The sequence below is a fragment of the Anser brachyrhynchus genome (assembly GCF_964034855.1).
Source record: "Anser brachyrhynchus genome assembly, chromosome: 11".
Taxonomy (NCBI): Eukaryota; Metazoa; Chordata; class Aves; order Anseriformes; family Anatidae; genus Anser; species Anser brachyrhynchus.
In genome coordinates, this window is record NC_137706.1 from 21051151 (window position 1) to 21072706 (window position 21556).

Consider the following 21556-nt stretch of genomic DNA (forward strand, 5'->3'; position numbering starts at 1 on the left):
CCTTTTTCATGCGCTCCTTATGGGGAAAACAAAAGCGAAAAAAAAAAAAAAAAAGGAATTAAATGTGAAGCGCGCAGACTGCTCAGAGCAACATGTCTGAGGACATATTTTTAACTTTTATCCTGGGAAAAAAAACGGAAAACCAAGATGTCAGTGGAAATGCCTGAGGAGCATCTGCTCCGCCAGTGCAGGAAGGGGAGCAGGGGCCGAACTCCTGCTCCTGCTGGTCCTGCAGGAGCCGCGCGCTGGGGCGGCTGGGGCTGGGGCCGCAGGCTGCGCGAGTCCCACCTCAAGCACCAAAAGGAAGCATCAAAGCCAAATTGGGAATTTGCAGGGTTTTTTTTTTTTCACCTTTTTAAATGGTTTTGTCTCACGTGAATGTCAGTGGCATGCACGGTGCCCTGCTTCTAGCCCAGCGGAGCAGCACAGACCCTGAAAGGCTGCGGCACTTCGGTGTCTAGAAAACCTGGTACTGAGTCATCGCTCTTTTTTTTTTTTTCCCCTTAGCCCAATTATCTGGTGAAATTTCCTGTGCCACAGGCATTAATTCATGCCTACTGTCTTGGTAGTGAACCCAGCAAAGGGTGCTTCTTGGCTGGAGAACATCTCCCTGAAAACCATCCATCCGTGCTTCGAAGGCATCGAGCGCGGGAGAATCCGTCCTTTCCCTGGGGAATTTGTAGAAGAGCTTCAGCCTCAGCCTTCAGCCTCATCCCTTCAGCCTCATCCCTTCAGCCTCAGCCTTCAGCCTCATCCTCCCAACCTTCAGCCTCATCCCTTCAGCCTCAGGCTCCAGCGCTGAGCTGAAGGCACCGCGTGCAGCCACATCTCCTAGCGAGGGGGCACCACGCCACCAGGTCGCCTTGTGATGCCCCCAAACCTCACCCCTGTGGTTCTGCTTCGGCTGCACGGTCTCTATTTCTCTTCATTTATCAGTCTCTATTTCATAATTATTTTTTTTTTTTAATTTCTGCCTATTGCCCATAATGTGCTACTGGTCCCTGCCTATCCTGCCCTCCTGCCTGTACCGTGGACCACCCTGCACAGAGCTGCTCCCCCCAGCACCTTCTCCCAGGCTCAGATCACCTCCAGGCAGCAGGGAGGTGCAGTCACCACTGGTGCTGTGCACCCCGAATTAGGGATGCCTGGGAGCCCCCCGAGACTTTCTGCAGCCAGCCAGTTCCTGGCTTCTTCAGGCGGCGATCCCCCGGCACACCGGGCTCTCTGCGCGCACGGCGGAGAGGTTGCGAAGCTCATTTGGAGACCCAAAATGTTTTGATTAAATGGCAAGGAGTCAGGAAAAGAAGGTATGTCTAGCTGGTGATCCGGGAATGCAGGGATTAGGGAGGAATGGAGAAGAAACTATGCTTTTCACAGGATTTTTCAATCAATGGAACACTTAATCTCCTGCAAGGCAAATTCGCTTGTAGTTAATTTATTCAAGATGGGCCTGGATGAAGAAGTGATTAAGGAGGTTCAGGAAAAGGAGAGTTCAGCTGTGGAAAACTTTAAATTGCTTTGTGGCTCCTTGGACAGGACGTGGCAGGGGAATGGACTTCGAGATGTTTTTCTCTACATTGGCAAGGGTGGAAAAAAAAAAAAAAAAGACCTGGTGGGAGTCCAGGGGGAGGCAGAGCCGGCAGAGGGATCACGGCATGGGAGGACGCGGGGCCTGGAACCAAGTCCTAGACCTGGCTCTAGCCGAGCGTGCTGCCAGCCCGTGGCCACGGCCTTGACTTTGGGATGCCAGCAATGCCATCCAGCCCCTCGCACGGGGACCGTCCCATCGCACGGCGTGGGCAGGGGCAGGCGGCTCCCAGCCGCTCCGGCTCACCTCGAGCAGCCAAAGCCCGCGTGTCGGTGACCGAATGCGTCTACAAAAACACATCTGGGACAAACGGCTGTGGCCGAGCTCCACCACGCTCTGACAGAGGGGGTTGGAGCCAGCGGCTGGTTTGTTTTCAGGCCCAGAGCCATCCCCTAGCACGCTCTGAGGCACTGCCCAACGCCTGGCGAGGTGCAGCAGGGCCAGGAGATGACCGAGTGAATGTCTGTGTCCAAGTTAATTGGTTAATTTTGGAAAAGCAGGTTTGAAAAAGGATGGTGCGCAAGGCCAGGAGCGAGGCAGGCCGTTGCTTTCCTGCGTGATGGCAGCGAGAGGGCTCACCCAGCCTCCACCCGAGGCAGGGTGCGCGGCGGGGAGGTGGAGGATGAGGATGGCCACCACCAGCTCAGGGCTGAGCTAGCAGTGGCCGCAGGGGAATGTCACACCCTTTGCAAGACTCTTCTGTCCATTGAATACCTGCTAACTCATCCCTCAGCAGAAGTATTCCTGGCTTCAGAGCTCCCAGTTCACTCCCGGTTAACAGACGGCAGAGCAGTTGCAGAGCTCTGTCCCCACGGTTTGAGGGTTTCAAGGGGTTTCTCTCCCAAGACACGGTGCTTCCTTGCTCTGAGGTTTGGGGTTTGGGACACGCCAGCCCCACGGGGATCAGACCCAGACCTGCTCCTGGGCATGAGGCTTGTCCCTGTCCCCTCCTGGCCACCTCCTGCCCGGGGACAGCCTGCGGGAAGCCGTCCTGCCACCGACGGGCACAGACACCCTCGGCGGTTGTTTTCCTAAGGGCCGATCGGTGTTCTCCCTGCCGTACAACAAACCCTCTCATTGCAAAACAAAACATAAACGCGGCTGTAATTTAACCAGCTGCTCAGGCCGAGCCAGGATGCTCCGAATTGCAGAGCTCGATCCCGCGGCTCCAAACGCACCCCACGGTCGTGCCGGACCCAGGGGGCTGCCTCCATCCATCCAGTACCCACGTAACGGGAAGGGGGCCACCACCAGGACACGGGACCAAGGGACCAGAGCCCAAGGCAGGCAGTGGCCGAGGCGAGGGAGCCGCCGCTTCTGCCGTAGGAACCCCAGAGCCGTCGCAGTGAGCGCAGCTCCCGGAGCTCTCCTTAAAATAGCACATGACGGGCGTGCTGCAGAACACGGCCGAGGAGCTCGCAGAATGGTGTGGTTAGAAATAATGATACTTTCTTATTTTTCTTGGTGTCATTTTTTCCCTTTTACTTAGGGATATCGTAACCCTGAGGTGTTTACAGGCGAGGCCCCTCGGCGGTTCTTGCCCGGGCTGTGGGTTTCCAGCACTGGTTGATGCTTTTTGTCGGCATCAGGCACCCTTTTCATCCTGGCCCGTGTGATTTCCGACTTTCTGCTGGAGGTTTCCAAAGCAAACCCCAATCTCCAACTCCAGTTCTTGCCGGATGCCTCTCGCTTTCCCAAAGTGCCCGTTATCGCCAGCTCACGGTGTTCGTGGGGGTTCCCACACCCCCGGTAGGTCACCGGCTCCATCCTGCTAACCTGCGGTGCTCCGAGACCACCCAACCCTAAATAACAAAGATGTGACCACAGAAGCCTTTTCTTGGTCAAGCAATATGAGATGGGAAGGAGCAACACCCCTCTCATTTGTAAAGATCTGCTGCAAAATATCTCTAGCCTCACTTTTCCTCCATCCTGATTCCTGGAGGGCTGTGAGAGCGTGCGGAGCGCTGCAGCTGCGGAGTGGGAGATCACGGCTATTTTCCTGCTTGGGCCAAAATCTTTCTAAAAATAAATTAAATAAAAGCTGAAGAGCCTAACCTTATAGCTGATGCACACCAGCCCTGGAGCTGGTGACAACCGTGCTGCTTCGTGGCAAGGAAGATGTGCCCCGAGGACGTCAGATGTCCCCTGTCCTCCTTGGTGCCCCAGAGGAGGTGCCAGGCAGTGGGGGACGGCCCCCAAAAGCCCCATGATGCTGGTAACAGAGCCCCTGCGATTCCCAGCTAAATCCCCCGGAATTACACCCACAATAACACCAAAGCGGGGACGACCCCGGAGCATGGGAGATGAGAAAAGGGAAGAGCGGGGCCGCGGCGCGTCCCGCAGCCCTGGCACGGTGGGAGGGAGAGCCGGGAGCAGACACGGTCCCCGCGCCGAAGGAATGCTCTGCAGCTATGTACCCTTTCACCAAAATAATCCCAGCGCTCGGGTACCGGCCAAACCACAGGAGAATTGCAGCCAAGAAAGCCTCGCAGTAGTAGGGAAACAGCAAACCCTTTAACTGTTTTTCCAGATCAGCACAATTACAGCTCAAAGTCCACCGAGCAGACTTTTCTCTCCTCTCCCTCCTCCTTCTCCCTTCGGTTGTGCTCAGACTGGAAACGTCACGTCTGTGCCTGGAGCTGCCGGGCACCCAGGGGGGTTTAACCACGGGGGTCCCCACTGTGGTTGAGGGGCCAAATCCTGCACCCAGGCTTCGCAGCACCCCACCTGGTGCTGCTGCACGGCGGGGCTGGGGCAGCACGAGCTCCAGCAGCCAGGGATGCGCTCCCGGGCAATGCCATCTTGCCAGCAGCATCAGCGAAGCCCTGGCCCCAGCCAGCTCAGCGATGCTATATTTATTATTTTTACGGCTTCTGAAGGCTAATGGCTGTTTATTCCCAGGCCTTTCCTTCCACAGCCAGTTTTCCTCAAGCATTATTATTTTTTTTTTTTGCATAGCTGGAAATGTGCAGCCCGCAGACACGAGCCAGTGCAGGGCCCTGGTGATGCTCCGGCACAGCCCGGCCCCTGTTTCCTATTCCCAAATTTTTGATTTAGAGGGGAAAGGTGGGGATGGAAAGCCGGGGGCGACAGCTGGGCTTTCTGCCTGGCAATGGACTCGCTGCCTACAGGGACGGCGATCCATCTCAGGTGGTGAAGTGCACCATTGCTGCTTGGGCTGCACCCCAAAAAATCTGTGCCCGCCACAGCCCCCGTCCTGCCAGCATGGGGACCCGTCCCCACTCCAGCTGGGGCACAGAAACAGAGGGGGGCTAATTTGAGATACCTGGTGGCACAGCCTGCAAGGAAAGTGCTGGAAAAGCTTCCAGGACAGCACGAGAGCCAGCACGTGAGCAGAGCAGGGAGTGGGGTTCTCCTTCCCCAGGGAGTGACACTAAGGCCAGGGTGGCGGGGAGTCGAAAGAAGCCAACAGGAGAGGGGAGGTGAAAGAGGGAGAGAAACCTTTCCCCCTTTTCCCTCTTACCCCCCTGATCTTGGACCTCTGAGAACATTTCACCCCGAACTCCAGGTGATTCTGGTCTGTTTGACCCCCCTGACCCCCCAAACCTGCACGGACCAGGGTGGGGCAGAGGAGCAGCTCCAGGCCCTTTGGGACACCACCACCATCACCTCTGCCCTTAAAACTCCTCCGTCTCCTTCAACCCGAGCTTCTGCCAGGCCACTTCACCCTGCCTGCATCAGCCTGGGGGAGCACTGATCCCCCCGGCTTCACGGTGCCACCTGGGGCACCAGCACCACGGTGCTGGGATGCTCAAACCCCTTCACTCCAGGCAGAATTTGGCCCCAGCTGCAGCAGGAGCGCTGGGTTGTTGCCACCGTGTTGCACGTCTGGGTGAGTTTCGGTAGCCAGCTGTCCTTTTTTTTCCATTCACATACTTGGAAAAAGTACACATCGCACCTCCTGCTCGATGAAAAAGGGAGAGAAAGCGGCGAGAGGGAGGTCTGAAAGTCAGCCGCTGACTGCCAGCAGGAGAAGCGACCCCCCGAAGCGGCGAGCTGTTAGAGCAGTATATTTCCAAGTGCTTTTTTTCCCCTGGAGTTTAATAATCCGAATTCTTTCCTCCCAGGTTTTCCACTATCAGGGCTGCAGTTATAGCCCCCACGTGCAAGCTATCTGGCTCCCTCCTGAAAGGCTGGAGAAAGAGAAATAGCCACAAGGAAAAATACGCCTGCAGAATATTTTATGTGTGTGTGTACGTCCATACACACAAATACGCCTATACGCTCACACACACACATATAGGAGCTGCTTTGAAAGCCTTCTGAAGCCCTCCACCCTGGCCAAAAGCAGCATTAAACGGTTCAGACCGGAGCAGAGGTGCCAAAGTCCTTGGATTCCACATTTGGTATTTGGCAGCCGGCTCCCTGCGTGTTGTTAGAGCAATCCCTCCTGCAGGAGCCACGTTTCTGAGACGGCCATTCAGCTCCTCCGAGCTCTGCTGTATTTTGGGGGATTTTGCCGAAATCCTCAGGGCCAACATTGGATGATGCTTGCCTGGCTTCTGCCTTAGCAGCAGCCGGGATTTCGTCTTATCATCCCCTTTTCTTCTGTTTTCTGGCAGCTCCTGAGCCTGGCCGAGGCTCTGCACAATTATCATCATGTGGCGGAGCTGCTCCCTCTCTACGTCCTCGGTTTATACTACAGACGTTTTGTTTGTTCAGTCATTTATCCTTTAACCAGAGTGAGTCATGGTGGCTGCAGTTTTTAACTATGTACACATTTAATAGGCATTCTATACTATGTAATTGCATACTACAACGCACACTGTATTTATGTATGTACCTACGCTTACTCATTGCAGCGAGCATCCATTTTTGCATGCAGAGCAACTGACAGTGGGGAGAAGCTCCAGCTCTGCCCTGGCCAACGGTGGCTGGGGAGATGCAGGAGATGCCAAAGCCAGACCTCGTCACCCTCTGCTGCTCCCAGCAGTGACGGTGGCACCTGACCGTGGCAGAGCCCTTCTGTCTTCCTCCGTGATGCTGATGTCCCGCGCAGACGGACGTTGGGTTATTGCTCGAGGAACACCAAGCAGTAGCATGCCCATGTGCTGTCCTCGTTGGGTTACGCTGCTCTCCACCAAGGTTTTTGGTGCTTGATGGATGAAATGAGATATGGAAGTGATGTTTTCTAGCAGCAGAGGGGGCGGGAATGTGATGGCAGGGACACACGGCTCCTGCTCCTTATCTCCTTTGGAGAACTGCGGGCTCCGATCTGCATTTCCCAGGATGAGCCTAACCTGGGTAGTGCAGGGCCAGAGCCTCCTGTGGGGGCAGCTCAAAACCCACTGATGTGGGGTTTTGGATTCGCTCCTGGGAGGAGATATTTCACAGCAGAATCCGGTGCAAACAAGAGGCTTGAATGCACTGGAGCTGCCATGGAGAGGCAGTCCCCATCCTGCTGATGTGCTGGCCTACATGGGCAGGAGGATGGAGGCTGTGCTGATGTGCCCTGAGAAGCCACCCTGCGATTTTTGGCAAGGTTCTGCCTCCTTTCCTGGCCCTACCGGCATGCTGACAGCCATCTGCTGCACCTCTGCACACCACCACAGCTTGCATTTGGGTTGTGGCCCTAGTGTATAAAGACCATGAGGGTTTGGGGCCAGAAAATGGGCTAAGAAACGATTCTTTTGGGCTCAAAGCAGCTGTTCCTGCAGGGGCACCCGCTCCAGCATCGCATGGAATGAGACCACAAACGAAAACTTGCCTGAGCGAAGCAGCTTCGCTCGCGGACGTGAGCTGCCCCAGCCTGGCCTCGTGCAGGAATTTGATGTATTTACTGGAACCGCTCGGTGGCCGTGTTTGCTCCCTGCTCTGGTGGCTTTGGCCATGAACAGTCGTGCTGTCAGGCTGCCCAAAATTCCTTACCCCTCCAAAAAGTCCCATCGCTTAGGTTCACGGGCAACGGGGATGGAAAGGATGGCGAGACCGCTGCGATCAGGGGCAGCTCTAAGAAAAAGCTCCCTGGTGCCACGTGTGTGCACGGACCGTGAGCACTCCATGAGGATGCTCCAGTGCCCGGCATGGCAGCACTTTGCACCCACCCCCGGGTGCTACAGTACCTGCTCAGGACCCGGCTGCAATGGGACTGAGGTGGCCTCACGGGCTGCACCCTCCCTTTCTGCCCCATCCCCAAGCACAAGCTCCTGCTGCATAGCTGAACTTTATCCCATCACTCAGAGCTTTTTGGTATTGATCAGCATTAATGACATGCCTGCTCGCTGCCCTAAGCCTGGCTGTAGAGCACCTGTAGGGTGGTACCTGGCTGTGCCCTTGGAGAGCACCCAGCGTCTCCCCAGCCTCGCTGGGTGGCCACATCATCCCCCCCCAGCACCTTAGCGAGCAGCACAATGCCGCAGAAATCCAAAATCCGAGCAAAACCCCGAGAAAAACCCATCCCAGCTTCACCCCGCACCCCCGACAGCCACAGGCGGCTCTGATCACTTCTGCAGACCTGTCTTCTTGGAAACTCTATAAAAAGGGATGGCCTTGGCCCAAAACCCCGACGGGTTTCCAGCAAGTGCTGGAGCCTGAGCAGCGCCAGGGAGCCGTGAACCTGCCCGAGGCAGCTCCTCGCAGCACCTGCGAGCCCTGATCTGCGCACACCAGCTTGGCCCCAGCACCATCAGCACCAAATCTCGCTTTCCTGCCAAGCCTGGGCGCTGCCGACCCCAAAAAGGTGGTTGGGAAGAGCAGGAGACATTCAGCATTCCTGTAGGTTGCTGTAACCCCCCGTCTTCGGGGCTCACTCACCATTTCTTGCCCCCGATGTCATGCTGCTGCACCGTGTAGCCGAAATAGGCGTCCTTAGAGCCGGCTATGATTTTGGGCCTCTTGGTGTCGATGTTGAAGGTGTCACTGAACCCTGGGGAGAGAGGAGAAGGATCCCGTCAGGCAGGGTGCTGAGGTGCTAGGGGAAAGCACCTTTACGGTGCGGGGAGGGCCAGGCCCCAAAGGGGTCATCCTGAGGGGTGCAGAGCCTCCATCCGTGGAGCCGTTCACGTTGGCCTGCCAGAGCAGGGTTGGGCCCAAAAGCCTCCAGAGGAGCCTGCACCCCAACCATCCCCTGAATTCTGCTCCCCCCAGTGCCTATCACGTCCCAGGAAGGCCCTAAGAGACACAGGGGTGGTTTGACCCCATCACAGCACCTCTGGGGCACCTCGCCAGCTGCGACGGAGGGAGGCTGGGACCCAAAACCCACTGCCGGCCTCCGAGGGGCTGGAATCCAGCACCCGGCCATCCCCAGCGCCCACCTCCTGCCTTCCCCAGGGGCTTTGCAGCACCAAAGGGCAAAGTGTGGATTCATTTCTCCCGTGCAAGCAAAAGCTGGTGTCATGGGGGGGGTTTGCTAAGGGGAAGGAGTCCGGGGGGGTCTCCTGGGGATGGATGCTCAGACCCAGACGGGGCAGATCTGGGTTTGCCTCAGGGATGCTCTCAAGCCCTCCATGGGTACAGATGCTGCACGTCTTCTAAGAAGAGGTTTTTTTTCTATACAGTATTATTTTCCCTGCTGGTCTGTGGAAGTGCAGGGGGGCACAGGTCAGGGCCCAGCGTGGCTCTGCTGCAGGGAGGGACACGGGACGGCCCGCATGCCCCAGCTCTTTGCTCGCCCTCGGGCAGCAAGCAGGTGCTGGATGGCTCGTCCCTCTGCAAATAACTGGTCCTGGCATCACGGCAAGGACGGCTTTAAAGGCAGCAGAAGGCTCACGTTTGGTATTTGTGTGGGTATAAAGGGGATGTCAACAGGAGAGGCCGGGAATGCCGCTTCCCAGGCAGAAAGTTCAGGATGGAAAGTGCTTTCATAGGTAGGAATGTTAGGAATAAACCTGAGTTTTTTTGCAGTCATAGAAACAAATTGGCGACGTTGGCTTGGTAAACAGAGAAGAGCAGAGTCTCGCCAAGGAGAGCTGAGGTAAGAAGCTTTAAAGTCCTACAAAAAGAAATTCTAGAAAGCAAGGGAAAAAAAAGGAGACGGGGGAGATCAGAGCCAGCACATTTTGTGGTAGATTGACCTTATTTAACATTGCAAAACAAATTAAAACCTCCTCTGAGTCAACCATTACCCAGTGGCAACATCGCGAAATTGAGTTTTGGCCTTGGAGAGAGGCGATGGGCAAAGAGGGTACGGGGGGGAACAGGGCAGACGGGGCATCACGGGGGGCATGGGGGGGCATGGGGGGCACGGGGGTCTGGCTGGAAGAGGGGGCTCGGGGGCATTTCAAGCACCAACCAACAAGGCTCAATTCCAGGTGATGCAGAAGCATCTGCAGTGAGTGAGCAGAGCAAGAGTCACAGAGAATATCACAGATGTTCCTCCCATTTATGCAGAGTTTCTCTGAATTTGCCCCCAAAAGACATTTTCCTAGCTAAGCCTAGCTGATAGGAAAGCAGATGTCTTTGGCGAGTTGGGGATGCCCATCCCACGGCTCCTTGCTTTAGGACTTCGCTGCAGCTCTGGCCTCCTGGAGCAGCAAAATGCAACCAAATTGTTTGCAAAAGGCATCTTAGAGGGGCAAAAAATCATGTGAAAAAGAAAAAAGATAACTACTGGCTTACTAAATGCAAATGTCTCTAAATCAGGAGAAGCAGGGATAAGTGTGAGATGAGCAAATTAATGCAGGTGGAAAATGTGAAGAAAAAAGCAATTTCCCACCCCTTTTGGTTGGCTACCTCCCCAAAGGACAGCGCAATGCAAAATGAGGGGCCAGGCTGGGAGTCAGGGTGGCCTGGTTATACTGCACTAGGGCTGGAAAAGACAAAAAAAGGAGAGGAAGGGAAAAAAAAAACCAAAACAAAACCCTTGATAGCTGATCCTCTGGAAAGCTTCAGGACCGTAGGGAGCTGCTGCCCAAGGTGGCCAAATCCCCACCCTGGAGCACGGCGTGGGCTCCAGCCTGCTGGTCCTTCTCTTTAAAAGTACCCAAATGCTCATTTTTAACCAGAAATAAAGCCCATGTGGACATGAGGGCCTGCAGCCATCCTTGGCCCAGTCCCATAGCACAAATCCGTCGGATCCCAAAATTGCAGAGAGGGGGCTCTGAGGGCTGCAATGCCCGGTGCTGGTGGCAGGCAGCAGGCAGAGAAATGAAGTGGTCGGGAGCAAAGTTTGCAGACAGCGGTTGGCAAAGCCCCTGGTATGTGGGCACGGGAGGGAAGGAATTGACGTGGGTGCATTCGAGGCAGAAAGACAAAAAACCTGACAGAGTTTAAACCGTCTTAAATTAATGGGATCTTTTTGAAAGGCTGTCAAGGAGACTTAGCAACCCGGAGAACTCAGTCTCGTTTTCTTGTCAGGAGTGACATCACTGTCATAAATAAGTGACCAAAACCCACATGTTTTGCTTGCGATCATGCCAAGGCAGGAAGCCTCAAATACCTCCTCTCCGAAGTGGAACTTCGGCTGAGGCCAAACCTTTGATTCTTGTCAGGTCAAATATTGAAAAGGAAAAACAACAAAAAAAACCCAACACAATTGGGAAACAATACTGGGAGTAAAAGGCACCTTTCCTGCCAAAAAGAATAAAAACAAATCCTCCCTGTGCCTTGAGGTTGATCCTGCTGCCGTAAGAGGTTGGTGGCTTTAGCTGGTTGCTTTGCTCCAACCCTTGGTGATTTGAGGAGACCTGAGCAGGGCAGCGGAGCTGCCGGAAGAATTTCATTTTAATTTAATTTAATTTTATATTTGACTGCAGGCATAACAGCACAGTGCAACCCTAAACCCCAAACTGGTGTTTTCATGGCTCTAGACGGAGGCATCGCGGGGCGAGGGCTGTGGCTCTGGTGCCCAAGAGCTGTCCTTGCAACCCTCCCTTCCTCACCACTCACACCCACATGGGAGATGCAACCCCCGTGGTGGGACAGCGTGTCCAAAGACCCCGCCATCGCCACCAAGAGCCACCATGCAGTGGTGACCCGTGCCACCCCAACGTCCCCAGGGCTGCTGGCCATGTTCAGCCAGGCTCCTGTGATGGGTCCCCACTGCCATGTGGGCTTTGGAGGCTTGGGACTCTCCTCTGCAACCCATCTGTCGCACACATCGTTTGTTTTTATATTTAGGATTGCCTTAGAAAAGCCTTTGAGCTTGATATGGGGTATTTGGGCAAAAGCTAGCAGGCCCCGAGATGGAGCAGGGCAGACCAGATGTTCCCAGGCATCCCTCTAGCCTCAGCCCCTATCGCGCTCTCTTTGCAGACTGAAATGCTGAAAGCACCAAATTCCTCCCCAGGTCGCTATCTCGAAGCCAGCATTTGTCATCAGCTATTAGGAAACAAACGGGGTTTGGTGGCTGCCGAGGCTGCGGACGGAGAGCCAGGGAATAGTGAAGATGACCAGGAGATCAGTCATCGCGGGTGCGTGTGCTGTAACATTCCTGGTTACCCACAGAGTCTCGAACAAAGAGCCCCGGGGCAGCAGCTACAGAAGTACCTTGTGCTTCCACCGTGCCAGCTCTCTGGCCCCCCAAAAAACGGGGAGGAGCTGTCTGGCTGCTTTAATAGCAGCAGCCCACGTTTAACAGCATCAAGGAACGCGTTGAGCATTCGTTTGCAGCATGTCCTACAGCCAAAGGCACCACGGCGCTCGGGGTTTTGAATACCACGGACCCTCCCTGGCCAAATCTCAGCTAGTGGATGGAGGACGTTAGGTGTGGGATGTCCCAGCACTGCTCTTTGGGCCGTGCAGCCACCCAGGACTTAGTTCCCATCACCAAATCCCCAGGCAGAACTGGCAGGTCCCTTGTGAACCCACCTGGGCCAGCCCAAGCACCCCCCACGGAGCAAGCACCGCGGTTTTACTGCTTGGTGACCCTCCTGTGAGGGACCAGCAGACCCCCCCCTTGTCTGGGCAAAGCATCTGATGAAGGGAAACAACTGCGTGGTGTGGGACAAGGGAAGTCGTCCCAGGGCAGACACCCGGTCCCCATGGCCGTGGGTCACAGCTTCCCTGCGATCTGACCCCCGGACGGCTGCTGCTGGGAGGTGTTTGTTTCAGCAAGTCCTTGGCTGGGCTCTCCTAATTCAGAGCTGCACCCGGCTTGCCCCGAAACCCTGGGGGAGAGGAACCGGCCTGGACCTTAGGGACAGCTCGGTTTGTCCCCCGGTTGTGCGCAGACATCGCAGTGCCTCCAGGGACTCCCAGCCTGGGAAAGTGGCTTGCAGACCATGCCATGCTCCAGGGCACGCGGGGGCTGCCTGCGCAGCAAAGGGACAGTTCCCGAGGCCACACGTACCATCCCGGTGCCAGGGGCCTCCCACGTGTGTCCCAAACTTGCTTCGAGTTCAGCTGATGAAACACCAGCATTAGTCCCCTGCGAAATATATCGCCCCACGGCCACAAAGCGTCCCAGGCCACGGGGGCCACCACGTCGCCCTGGAAGCTGTGCCTTAACCCTCCCGCCGGCACAGGGCTCATGGGGCAGCACCATCGCCCGCGGGCATGGCAAAACCGCGTGGGCAAAAACGTTCTCCTGGAGGATTTTTGTTCAGCCCGAAGCCGGGGATTCACCACGTCTACTGCAGCAGCCCTGCAAGCAGCAGCTCTTGAAGGGGGAGCTCGCTTGAGGGACTGCTGCCCACGTAAGCAGGGCCCCGGCAGCCCCGCAGCCCCCCGCGGGCAGCCCCGCGCCCCGCTCGCCCGCCGCCATGCGAGGCACGCACACATGTTCCCCATTAGGCAAAGAAAGGCAGCTCCGCCGCGGCTGGCTTCAGACGATCGAGCAACAGTGCAATTAGAAAGGGGGGGAAAAAAAAAAGAAAAAAAAAAAAGAAAAAAAGAAAAGAAAAAAGAAAATTCTGGCGTGCTTTTCCACCAGGATGTTTAGAGATGTTTACAGTGGCGTTAGCACTCGGCGCTGCTGGCTGCCGGGGGTGCGTTAGCGGGCGGCGGCGCTCCTGGTAGCGGTAACCAGCTCTTTTTTTTTTTTTTTTTTCACTTCAAAGCTAAGAGAGGTCCCAGCCTTGCTGCTGCCAGCCTGGGAGGATGCCAGACGTGGTCAGAGCCCAAACGGAGCCTCCTGCTCCCAGCACCCGGCCAGCGAGGGACCAGCGGGACGCCGAGCTCTGCTCCCAGCCCTGGTCGCGCTCGTCCCGCCGCGCACCGAGCCGAGCAGGGGGAGGCTGCGAGAGCACGTCCTTAAGCCAAACATCGACCCAAAGCCCCTCGTGGCTTGTTTAAACCCAAGCACTTCTCTTTTGCGCTGACCCCTCACGTGCAGCAGGACGAACCACCTGAGGGATGCAAAAATTAACCCTGCTTAAGAGGGTCGGGATGGCTGGGGGACTTTTTTCCCCTCCGTCCGATGCTCTGAAACACTTTTAACTAATCCGCTCGTGCCTGCAGCCCAGCGCTGGGAGGAAGGCAGCGCTCCCCGCTCCGTCCCAGGAGCCCATCAAAGCCCTTCATCCCTTTCAACCCCTCTTCGCCTGCCTTGAAGGCGCCCGGCTCGCTCTCTCCCTCCTGCTCCCGACTTTTCCAGCAGCCTCATTAAGCCTGGGCATTCCCAGGCACCTTTCCCTCCTCGCCTAAATAAGCAGAAAGTATTTCCCCGTTGCTGGCAGCAGCCGTGGGGAAGGGAGCGGGTGCTTACCGGGCAGGAGGCAGAGGGAGCAGGCGAGGAGCAGCCCGCTGGGAAGGTCCATGGGAGCACGGGGGGCCCCGCTCCCCGGCCCCGAGCATCCGCCGGAGGCACCCAGCCAGACTGGTAGCCCTGCTCGGAAAACCCTTTCCTTATCCCCAGCCTTCCCCGGCTCCCTGACAGAAGGCGAGCATTGGGAGGGAGTGGGAGGGACGAGCGGGACTTGTAGGAGGTACAGCAGGAGAGGACGGCAGAGGGGACAGCCTGCGTGCAGCCGTGGCACCCTTTAGGGATCAGCTCCGTGCCGGGGCTCTGCTGGCTCGGACCCGTGGCCCTGTGGCCGTGCCGGCCCCACAGCACCCGCCGGGGTCCCTTGGGTGCCCTCGCCCTGATGGGAGGGTGGTGGTGGAAAGCCTGCGTGGTGCCACTGGTGGTGGCGGGTGCCACTGCTGTGTGGGTGCCACCTCTGCCCCAGTGCCACCTAAAATCAGCTGCCACATCCCCTCGCACGCAGACGGCGACGTAGCAGGGTGCTAACAAGTGCTTTCTTCCCCGCTGCCAGGGCTGGCCCCATGCACAACGGGGTGCTCCAAATACCCACAGCCCTTGGGCCAGATTCCCAATGCCCCCTCCAACAGCCATGAGATGTCATTTAGGGCCCCGTCACCTCCAGCCCAAAACCTCTAATGCACAACAGCATCCCCAGGGCAGGATTTTCTCCCTCCATCCTATTCCTCCCTGATACAGGGACACCCTTTGGAGGAGGCACCCCAGGGCAGCTCCAGCAGGAGCTCAGCTGCCACCACGGCAGGGCTTTGGGGCTGGGACACAGCCCCGAGCACCCGTGGACCAGACCCCAGAGCCCCAGGATGCCCACAGCTTGCTCCTAGCTGGGGTGGGGACAGCCTGGGGGGGCTCCGCTGGGGAGGCAGGACCTGCCAACACCTTTCTACGTGCCTTCCCTCTTCGCAGTGGGAAAGATAAATACAATGTTTGGTTTATTTTCAGAGCAGACGTGACCCCAGAGGTTCTTTCTGACTTTTTCTCCAAGCCCTCTGTGCTAAAGGAACACCCTGAGCGTGCCGGTGCCACCTGCACGGACCAAGCCCCGAGCCCAACATCACCGCTGGGAGAGAAGAAAAAGTCTGGGGGCTGCAGCTGCGCTGTGCCAGCTCTCCATCCGGCCGAGCAGAGGAGCCAGCAAAGGTCTCAGATAGATTTCTGTCCCTCCTACCCCAAACTTGAGAGGGAAGACCTTTAGAAATGGGTCCAAACGTTAACATCTCTGCCTACGGAGTCTGTCAGACAGCTCGGGGCTGCAGGAGGAAGATCAGCTCTGCTCGAGGCACTCTCCTGGATGAGAGGGAGTGCCTGGGAGACCCAGCTCCTTCCCATTCCCCCCCTTTCCCTCCTGAGTCGATACGTTTTGGGTCTCCAGGCGGGAGAGGACACACGTCTGGAACAGAGATCAAAGCAGCAGTAGGATCCAAAACGTCTCGGAGACGCGGATGCTCAGTCGCTTGTTTGTATAGCACCCCTTCCCCCAGCGAAACGTTTTGACAAAATCAGAGATTTGCAGTCCTAACTATGTTTTCCAGCTGTCTCACCCATACCTTACTCCGGAACTAAAATCAGAATTTCAGGGGGTAGCAGGAGCTGAAGGGCTTTCGTTGTTGTTATTTTTGGTTTTGGTGAAAGTTAAAAGGGTTTTTAGGGACTAGAAGGGAATATTAAAAAGCTCCGGCAGAAAACACAGAGGAGATTTACAACACGGTGTAACCAGAGCACAGGGGGAGCGACTGCTGCTTCTCCCGAGCACAAACAATCCTTCAGGATGAAGGAAGCATCCCAGGGCCTTTCCCTGCTCCTGAGCCTTGCTGTTCCTGCAGCACCCGGGGTGCCAGCGGGACCCCTGCCCTTGCGGCTTCACTCGGGGCACGCGAGCGCTTCCGAGCAGCTGGAGAAATGTCCCGCTGGGAACTAACGTCTTCCATTCCACTGAAAGCAAAACCATTTTATTTTTTTTCCCCACGGGGAAAAATAAAAAATACAAAACGCCCGTGTGATCTGGAGGTTTGCAGCTTGGGGCAGTTTTCGGAGCGGTGGCTTGGAGGCAGACCCCTGGGAGCAGCCAGCCTGAGGGCGGCAGAGGTAGGGCAGGAAAAGGAAGGGCAGGGAAAGGGACGGGGGCCTTACACCGCCCACCCCTCCCCGTGCAGACCCGAGGGGTCTCAAGCACAATAATTCAGAAATTAAAAAGCTCCGTGGAGAGCAGAGCTCCTGCCTTGAACCCCCCGACCTGGAAACCAGCTCCAGGTGGGATTTACGGGGCTCTGAGCCTCCCCTTGTACCAGCGGCCTGGTACCTGGAGCAGGCAGCACTGGGGGACACGCCAGCACCTCTGCCCGTCCCCAAAACAGGACCACCACCAAACGCTGACCCTAAGTTTGGGGAAAGCAGAGAGGTTTTTGCCCTTTTTTTGTCCCCTATCATTATCTGACAGAGTTCCACTTTGCTTTGCCAGTGGTCCCCCAGCAGCTTGCAAACCGCCCAGGGTCTCTCATTACCCTGGACACATTTGGGTGGCGGGAGGCCAGGGTCCTGTTGGCCTGATCTTTTACAGAACTGGCAGAAACTGCAGCCACTGACAGGGCTGTGATGCTGCGGGGAGGGGGGGGGATATCAGCATCCCCCTCCCCTGCCACCAGCGCGGCCACGCTGCTTCGCTCGGGGAGAGACGCCGCGGGGCGAGGGGAGAGGAGCTGTGCTGCAATACCATTGATGTAATGCTTCCAAAATGCAAACAGCTGTCACTGGAAGTGATATAGGGGAAAACAAGGAAATGATAGTATTTCACCCCCTTGCAAAAAAAAAAAAAAAAAAAAAATTATTTGAGGAAAGCCAAGTTGTTACAGGACGTCCCATGATATTCCAGCAGAAAATGCAGCAGTGGGGCTCTTTAACATCCAAAAAGCCTACAGAAGATAATTCTCATGCATTCATCATATGATATTAATCCTGCAAAAAGGAAAAAGCTGGGCTCGCATTAAAAGCCTCCTTCCCATTTCGTTTTGGATCCCGCTGCGATTCGAGCGCTGTTTCGGCCAGCCCAGGCAGCGCCTTCCAAAAAGCCTCGCCTGCAGCAGCACGGGTGCAGGGGGGGCACAAACCCTCCCCTGGCAAGATGCACAGCACCACGGAAGCTTTTGGGGGCAATTTGGTGACTTCCTTGAGTTTCATTTGGTTTTTACCCTTCCCCACGTCCCAGCTGCTGGCAGCGCAGCAGCCAGCTCCAGCAGAGAGCGGCGGGGCTGGAAACAAACAGCCGGCCCCAGCCCCGCACAGCCACTTGGAAGAGAGCTAGGAAAAGATGTGCTGCGATCTCTGCCTGGCTCTCAGCGAGCCCTTGTGACGGGTTTCTTTAGTTTGGGGTTTGCTGGGGGTGAAGAAGGGGCAGGGGGGTCCTCGGGGCAGGGGTGTTTGCTTCGCAGGTGCGTGCAGGATCAGTCCCGCTGGCGACTCGGGCATCCCACTGGGCTGCAAAGCCAACCCGGTGAGACACATGGAGCACTCAGCAGCCAGGAATAATCTGGTGGAGAAAGCAAGAGGAGGAACTTTCCCTTGAAAACGGAGGAAAGCGACAGCTCTCGGTGGTGACAGCAGCCCCCAGCTTCAGCCCCCCCAAAATTCCGTCTCAGGTGCCAGAAGTTTGTGACCAAAACCCTCGTATTGTCTCTGTAAGGCAGGCGCCTGCCAAGAAAAGTGCCAAAGAACAAAAAAAGACCCAGGCATGCTGGCACAGTCGGTGCTCTGTGGCCAGACACCGCCGGGATTAAGCCACCCCCTCCCCTCAGCAGGTGAAGCAAAACCCCCGAGCTGAGCCCTGCACCTGAGCCCCGGGCAGGGTTTCGCATCGGGACCTTCGGCGTTTCCTGCCAGGTTCCACCGCCTCTCCAAGAGCTTCTGAGAGCTGGTAAAAAGCAAGGGGAGAGCAGGCAGGGATAGCTTCGACCCAGGCAGCAAGTTCATCTGGCTGCGGGGCTGCTCGGAGAATTACACAAGCTGTTTCTCAGCCGTTCCCAAAGGGAAGGTCTCGTGTCTTCCCCAAGCGAAGATCTTTGGATGGGCTTCTTAAAAAAAGCTGGAGAGGAGGAAAGTGCGCTGACCGTGCCCTTGCTCGGAGCCAGGAGGCAGCACCAGATGACCCCGAGTCCTCTCCTGAAGCAAGCAAAGCTTTGTACCCCTCTTATAAAGAAAATCCTACACGCACCAGACTTCAGCATCCATTCCCGCATCCCAGCCGAGCCCCAGCTCAAGCTTTTTTTTTTGCCCCAGTGACTCCAGTGCCAAAAGCAAAGCCCAGCTGGCCCACTGGTGACCTGACCTTACTTCCCCTGTGTTTTGAAGTCAACCTACACATTGCTGGTGTGTTTTCCCCACACGTGGTCATCTTTTCCTAAATTCAGCCTTTCCCTGCAGCAGATGCCTCCTTGAGCCTGACCTTTGGGAGGGTGTCATGCGCTGGACGCTACCGCTCTGTGAGTTTCAGAAGATTTAAGCTAGGATACAAGGAATGTAAACAGAGTCCAGGAATGAAAACAAAATCCCCAATTCCCTAAAATAAGCGGAGGAAGGGCTGACGGTGTTGTACGGGGTATTTCATGGCGAGCTGCCCCAGCCCCGACGCGACGGCGCTGCGGTACCGGGCGCCGCCAGGGCTGCTTCTCCCAAAATCCGGGGGCAGGATTGGTACGGGGAGGGGGTGCTCAGCACAAAGCCAAACCGGCAGCAGCCCCCTGGGGTCTGGACACTCTCGGAGCCCCGGGCGGGCAGGCGATTGTCACCTTTGGGTGGCGGGGAGCAGCCCGAAGCTGCCTGCCGAGGGGGCGCGTGGTGCCGCCCCGCCTGGCCGTCACACGGCCCCGGTGAGCTAAGAGCTCTGGAGACTTGGTTGTCCAAAACAAAAGCTGATGTAAACAGAAAGCCACGCTCTTCCAAGATTACCAGCTCCACGCGACGCCAGGAAACGTTACGTCTTGCAAGATCACAAGGCTGGAAGTGAAAGCATTAAACCCGAGCAGGAAGGTTGCAAGCAAAGGGGCTGAAAAGCCCCAGAGCGCAATCAAAAAATGTCCCAGCGCAGGAGCTCAGCCCCTTCCCCGTCTCCTTTGCTGCCTGCAGCACAGTGTGGGAGCCACCTCGAGCATCCCCACGTGGGGATGCTGCAGGGCTCCGCGTGCCCTGGGGTCTCCCCACAGCTTGTGCTACCCCAGGGCAGGACTAAAGGCACGGCTGGGTGAGGTTTGGGGAGGGAAAAGGGACCCCAGGGTGGCAAAGAGGGGAACCCCCCCAAGCTCTCAGCGTACAAAGCAAGAGCAGAGCGGTGCAGGGAAATAGTTTCACCTCCGGAAAGCAGAGCCTTGGAACGGGCGCAGTGTTTGCAGGAACTTTGGCCCCGAGCTCCCAGCACTCAGTTAGCACGGGCTGTGTTTGTGAGCCCTCGCCAAAACGCTTCTCTCCTCCTCCTCCGTGCCACCAGACCGGCACGCACCAGGGCTCCCACCAGCTCACACGATCTTTTACCCGTGGGTTTAGGACGGTGCCAGGCTGATTTACGCAGCAAAGCCCCCCCCCAGGTGACATTTCTGCAAGAAACCACACAGAATCCCAGTAGCCCAGACGTTTGCTGCCGGGTGTTCCCTAGCTGGCTTGGCAGTCGGGACCCAGCTATAAACACCCACCTCCCGACAGATCACTTCGCACTCAAAAAGCCACTTCCCGAGCAGGTTAAGCCCCGCCGGAGGAGCTGGAGCCCGGCTCCATCCCTCCCCAGGTGCCTGCTGCTGCTCGGTGACTTCACCCTTCAAGCAGCTCCCCCAGCATCACCCTTACAGGGCGCTAACCTTAAAAGTAGCGTTTGTTACTGAGGAATGTCTTTGTTTGCTTAGCTAGCATTATTTTTCCTATTTATTTAGTCTCTCCCTGTTTATTTCTTACTTCTGATGAACTTCGAGCTCCCAAGCATCCCAAGCACTTAACCTGCCGCAAACCAAGTCAGATGTGAAGCTTTGGGCTTTTGCACTAACCTGGATGAGGCTCAGGGCGCCCACGTGGGAAGCGTGGGGCACAAGGAGCCAGGACAGGGCAGGGCATCGCACGGCCCTGCTGCCGAGGGGCTCATCACGCTCCACCACCCCCTCGTCTACTTTTAATTAAAAAAAAGAAATTAAATACCTCACCAATAAAACCAGAATATTTCCCCTGGGAAGCTTTCCACGGTAGGAAGAAAAAACCCTCTTGCGTAACCCTCCCGAACTATTATTAATATTCCTTTATCTCCTGCTCCACAGAAGCACTATTTACAGCCGCGCGTTTCTGCCGTCTCCGTTTGCCCACATACAGAGATTCCTCTCCATCTGGAGAGAATTGCAGTGCAATACGAGCCCTGGGTATTTTTTTCCAGGTTAATTCTCCTGAAGTGACACACGCAGCTAAGCCCCACACACAAATGGTAAAGCCATTCGAAGCGTGATTTGTTAGAGAGGATGCCAAACTGGCTGTGTGCAGTTGGCAGCCCGTAAAAAATCACAACATCAGAGGAGACCTTGATTAATACACTGCCGAACATAATGGAGGGGAAAATATGCAACAGTAGAAGTAACTCTGGGCACACTCGTTTGCAAAGAAGAAGAAGAAAAAGTCTTTCAAACTCGCTTTTTCCTTTCTGCTGTGTGAAATGGGGATGCAGGGCAGGGAGCAGGGCGCTGTGTACATCTCCCACGCACCCGTATTTTCCCAGGGATCGGACGAGGGGCATTGTTTGTACCCACACAGCTCCGTGCCTTCCCACCCCAGCCCTGCCAACACGGGGATGATGCTCATGACGGGGCCAGGAGCATCACATCTCAGCCACCCCAAATTCTCCCCCTCTGCTCACTTTCAAGCACATCCAAACCACGGCCGGTGAGGCGGGGACCCAGCCCTCTCCTCGCTTTTACGGGATTTATTGCTTCTCCCGATTCAGGTTGGGGACTGAAGAGCTTCGGTCACCTCTGAGAGCAGTCTGTAGCAGGAAATAAGCACGTTGCCTGCTCCAGGGCACAGCCTGGCTGCTACAAGCAGCCCTCTGCGATCACAGTTCTTCCTCCGAGTTCCTCCTTCCAAAGCAGGAGCGAGCGGGCCAACGCCAGATCCTCAGCTCCCCGTTCGCCTGACCCCAAGGCCGCCCGGTGCTGGCCTTCCTTACCCATTCCTCTATAAAAAGAGGAGGATGAGCCGTTTTTAGACCCTGGAGATGGAGGTGACACATTCCAGGCGTCTGGAGAGCGCTGGGCTCCGCCAGCCGCGCTCTGCTAAGGCCATTACTGGCCCGGTGC

The 21556-nt window shown here is 56.4% G+C and overlaps 1 protein-coding gene across 3 annotated transcripts in view; it reads right to left on the reverse strand.

Annotated features, from left to right (window-relative positions):
- ITGA11 (integrin subunit alpha 11) overlaps window positions 1-15003 on the reverse strand; it is a 47847-nt gene extending 32844 nt beyond the window's left edge. Inside the window, exons 1-2 of one of the 3 annotated variants that reach the window (XM_080551546.1) lie at window positions 14193-15003; window positions 8363-8474 (exon numbers count right to left, since the gene is read on the reverse strand). In XM_080551546.1, coding sequence (XP_080407672.1) covers window positions 8363-8474; window positions 14193-14244 — 164 coding nt within the window. In that variant the 5' untranslated portion in view covers window positions 14245-15003. Of the gene's footprint in view, window positions 1-8362; window positions 8475-14192 lie in introns of those variants that run through there. The other 2 variants (XM_080551545.1, XM_080551547.1) reach the window with 2 other exon arrangements.
- Window positions 15004-21556: the final 6553 nt, after the last annotated feature.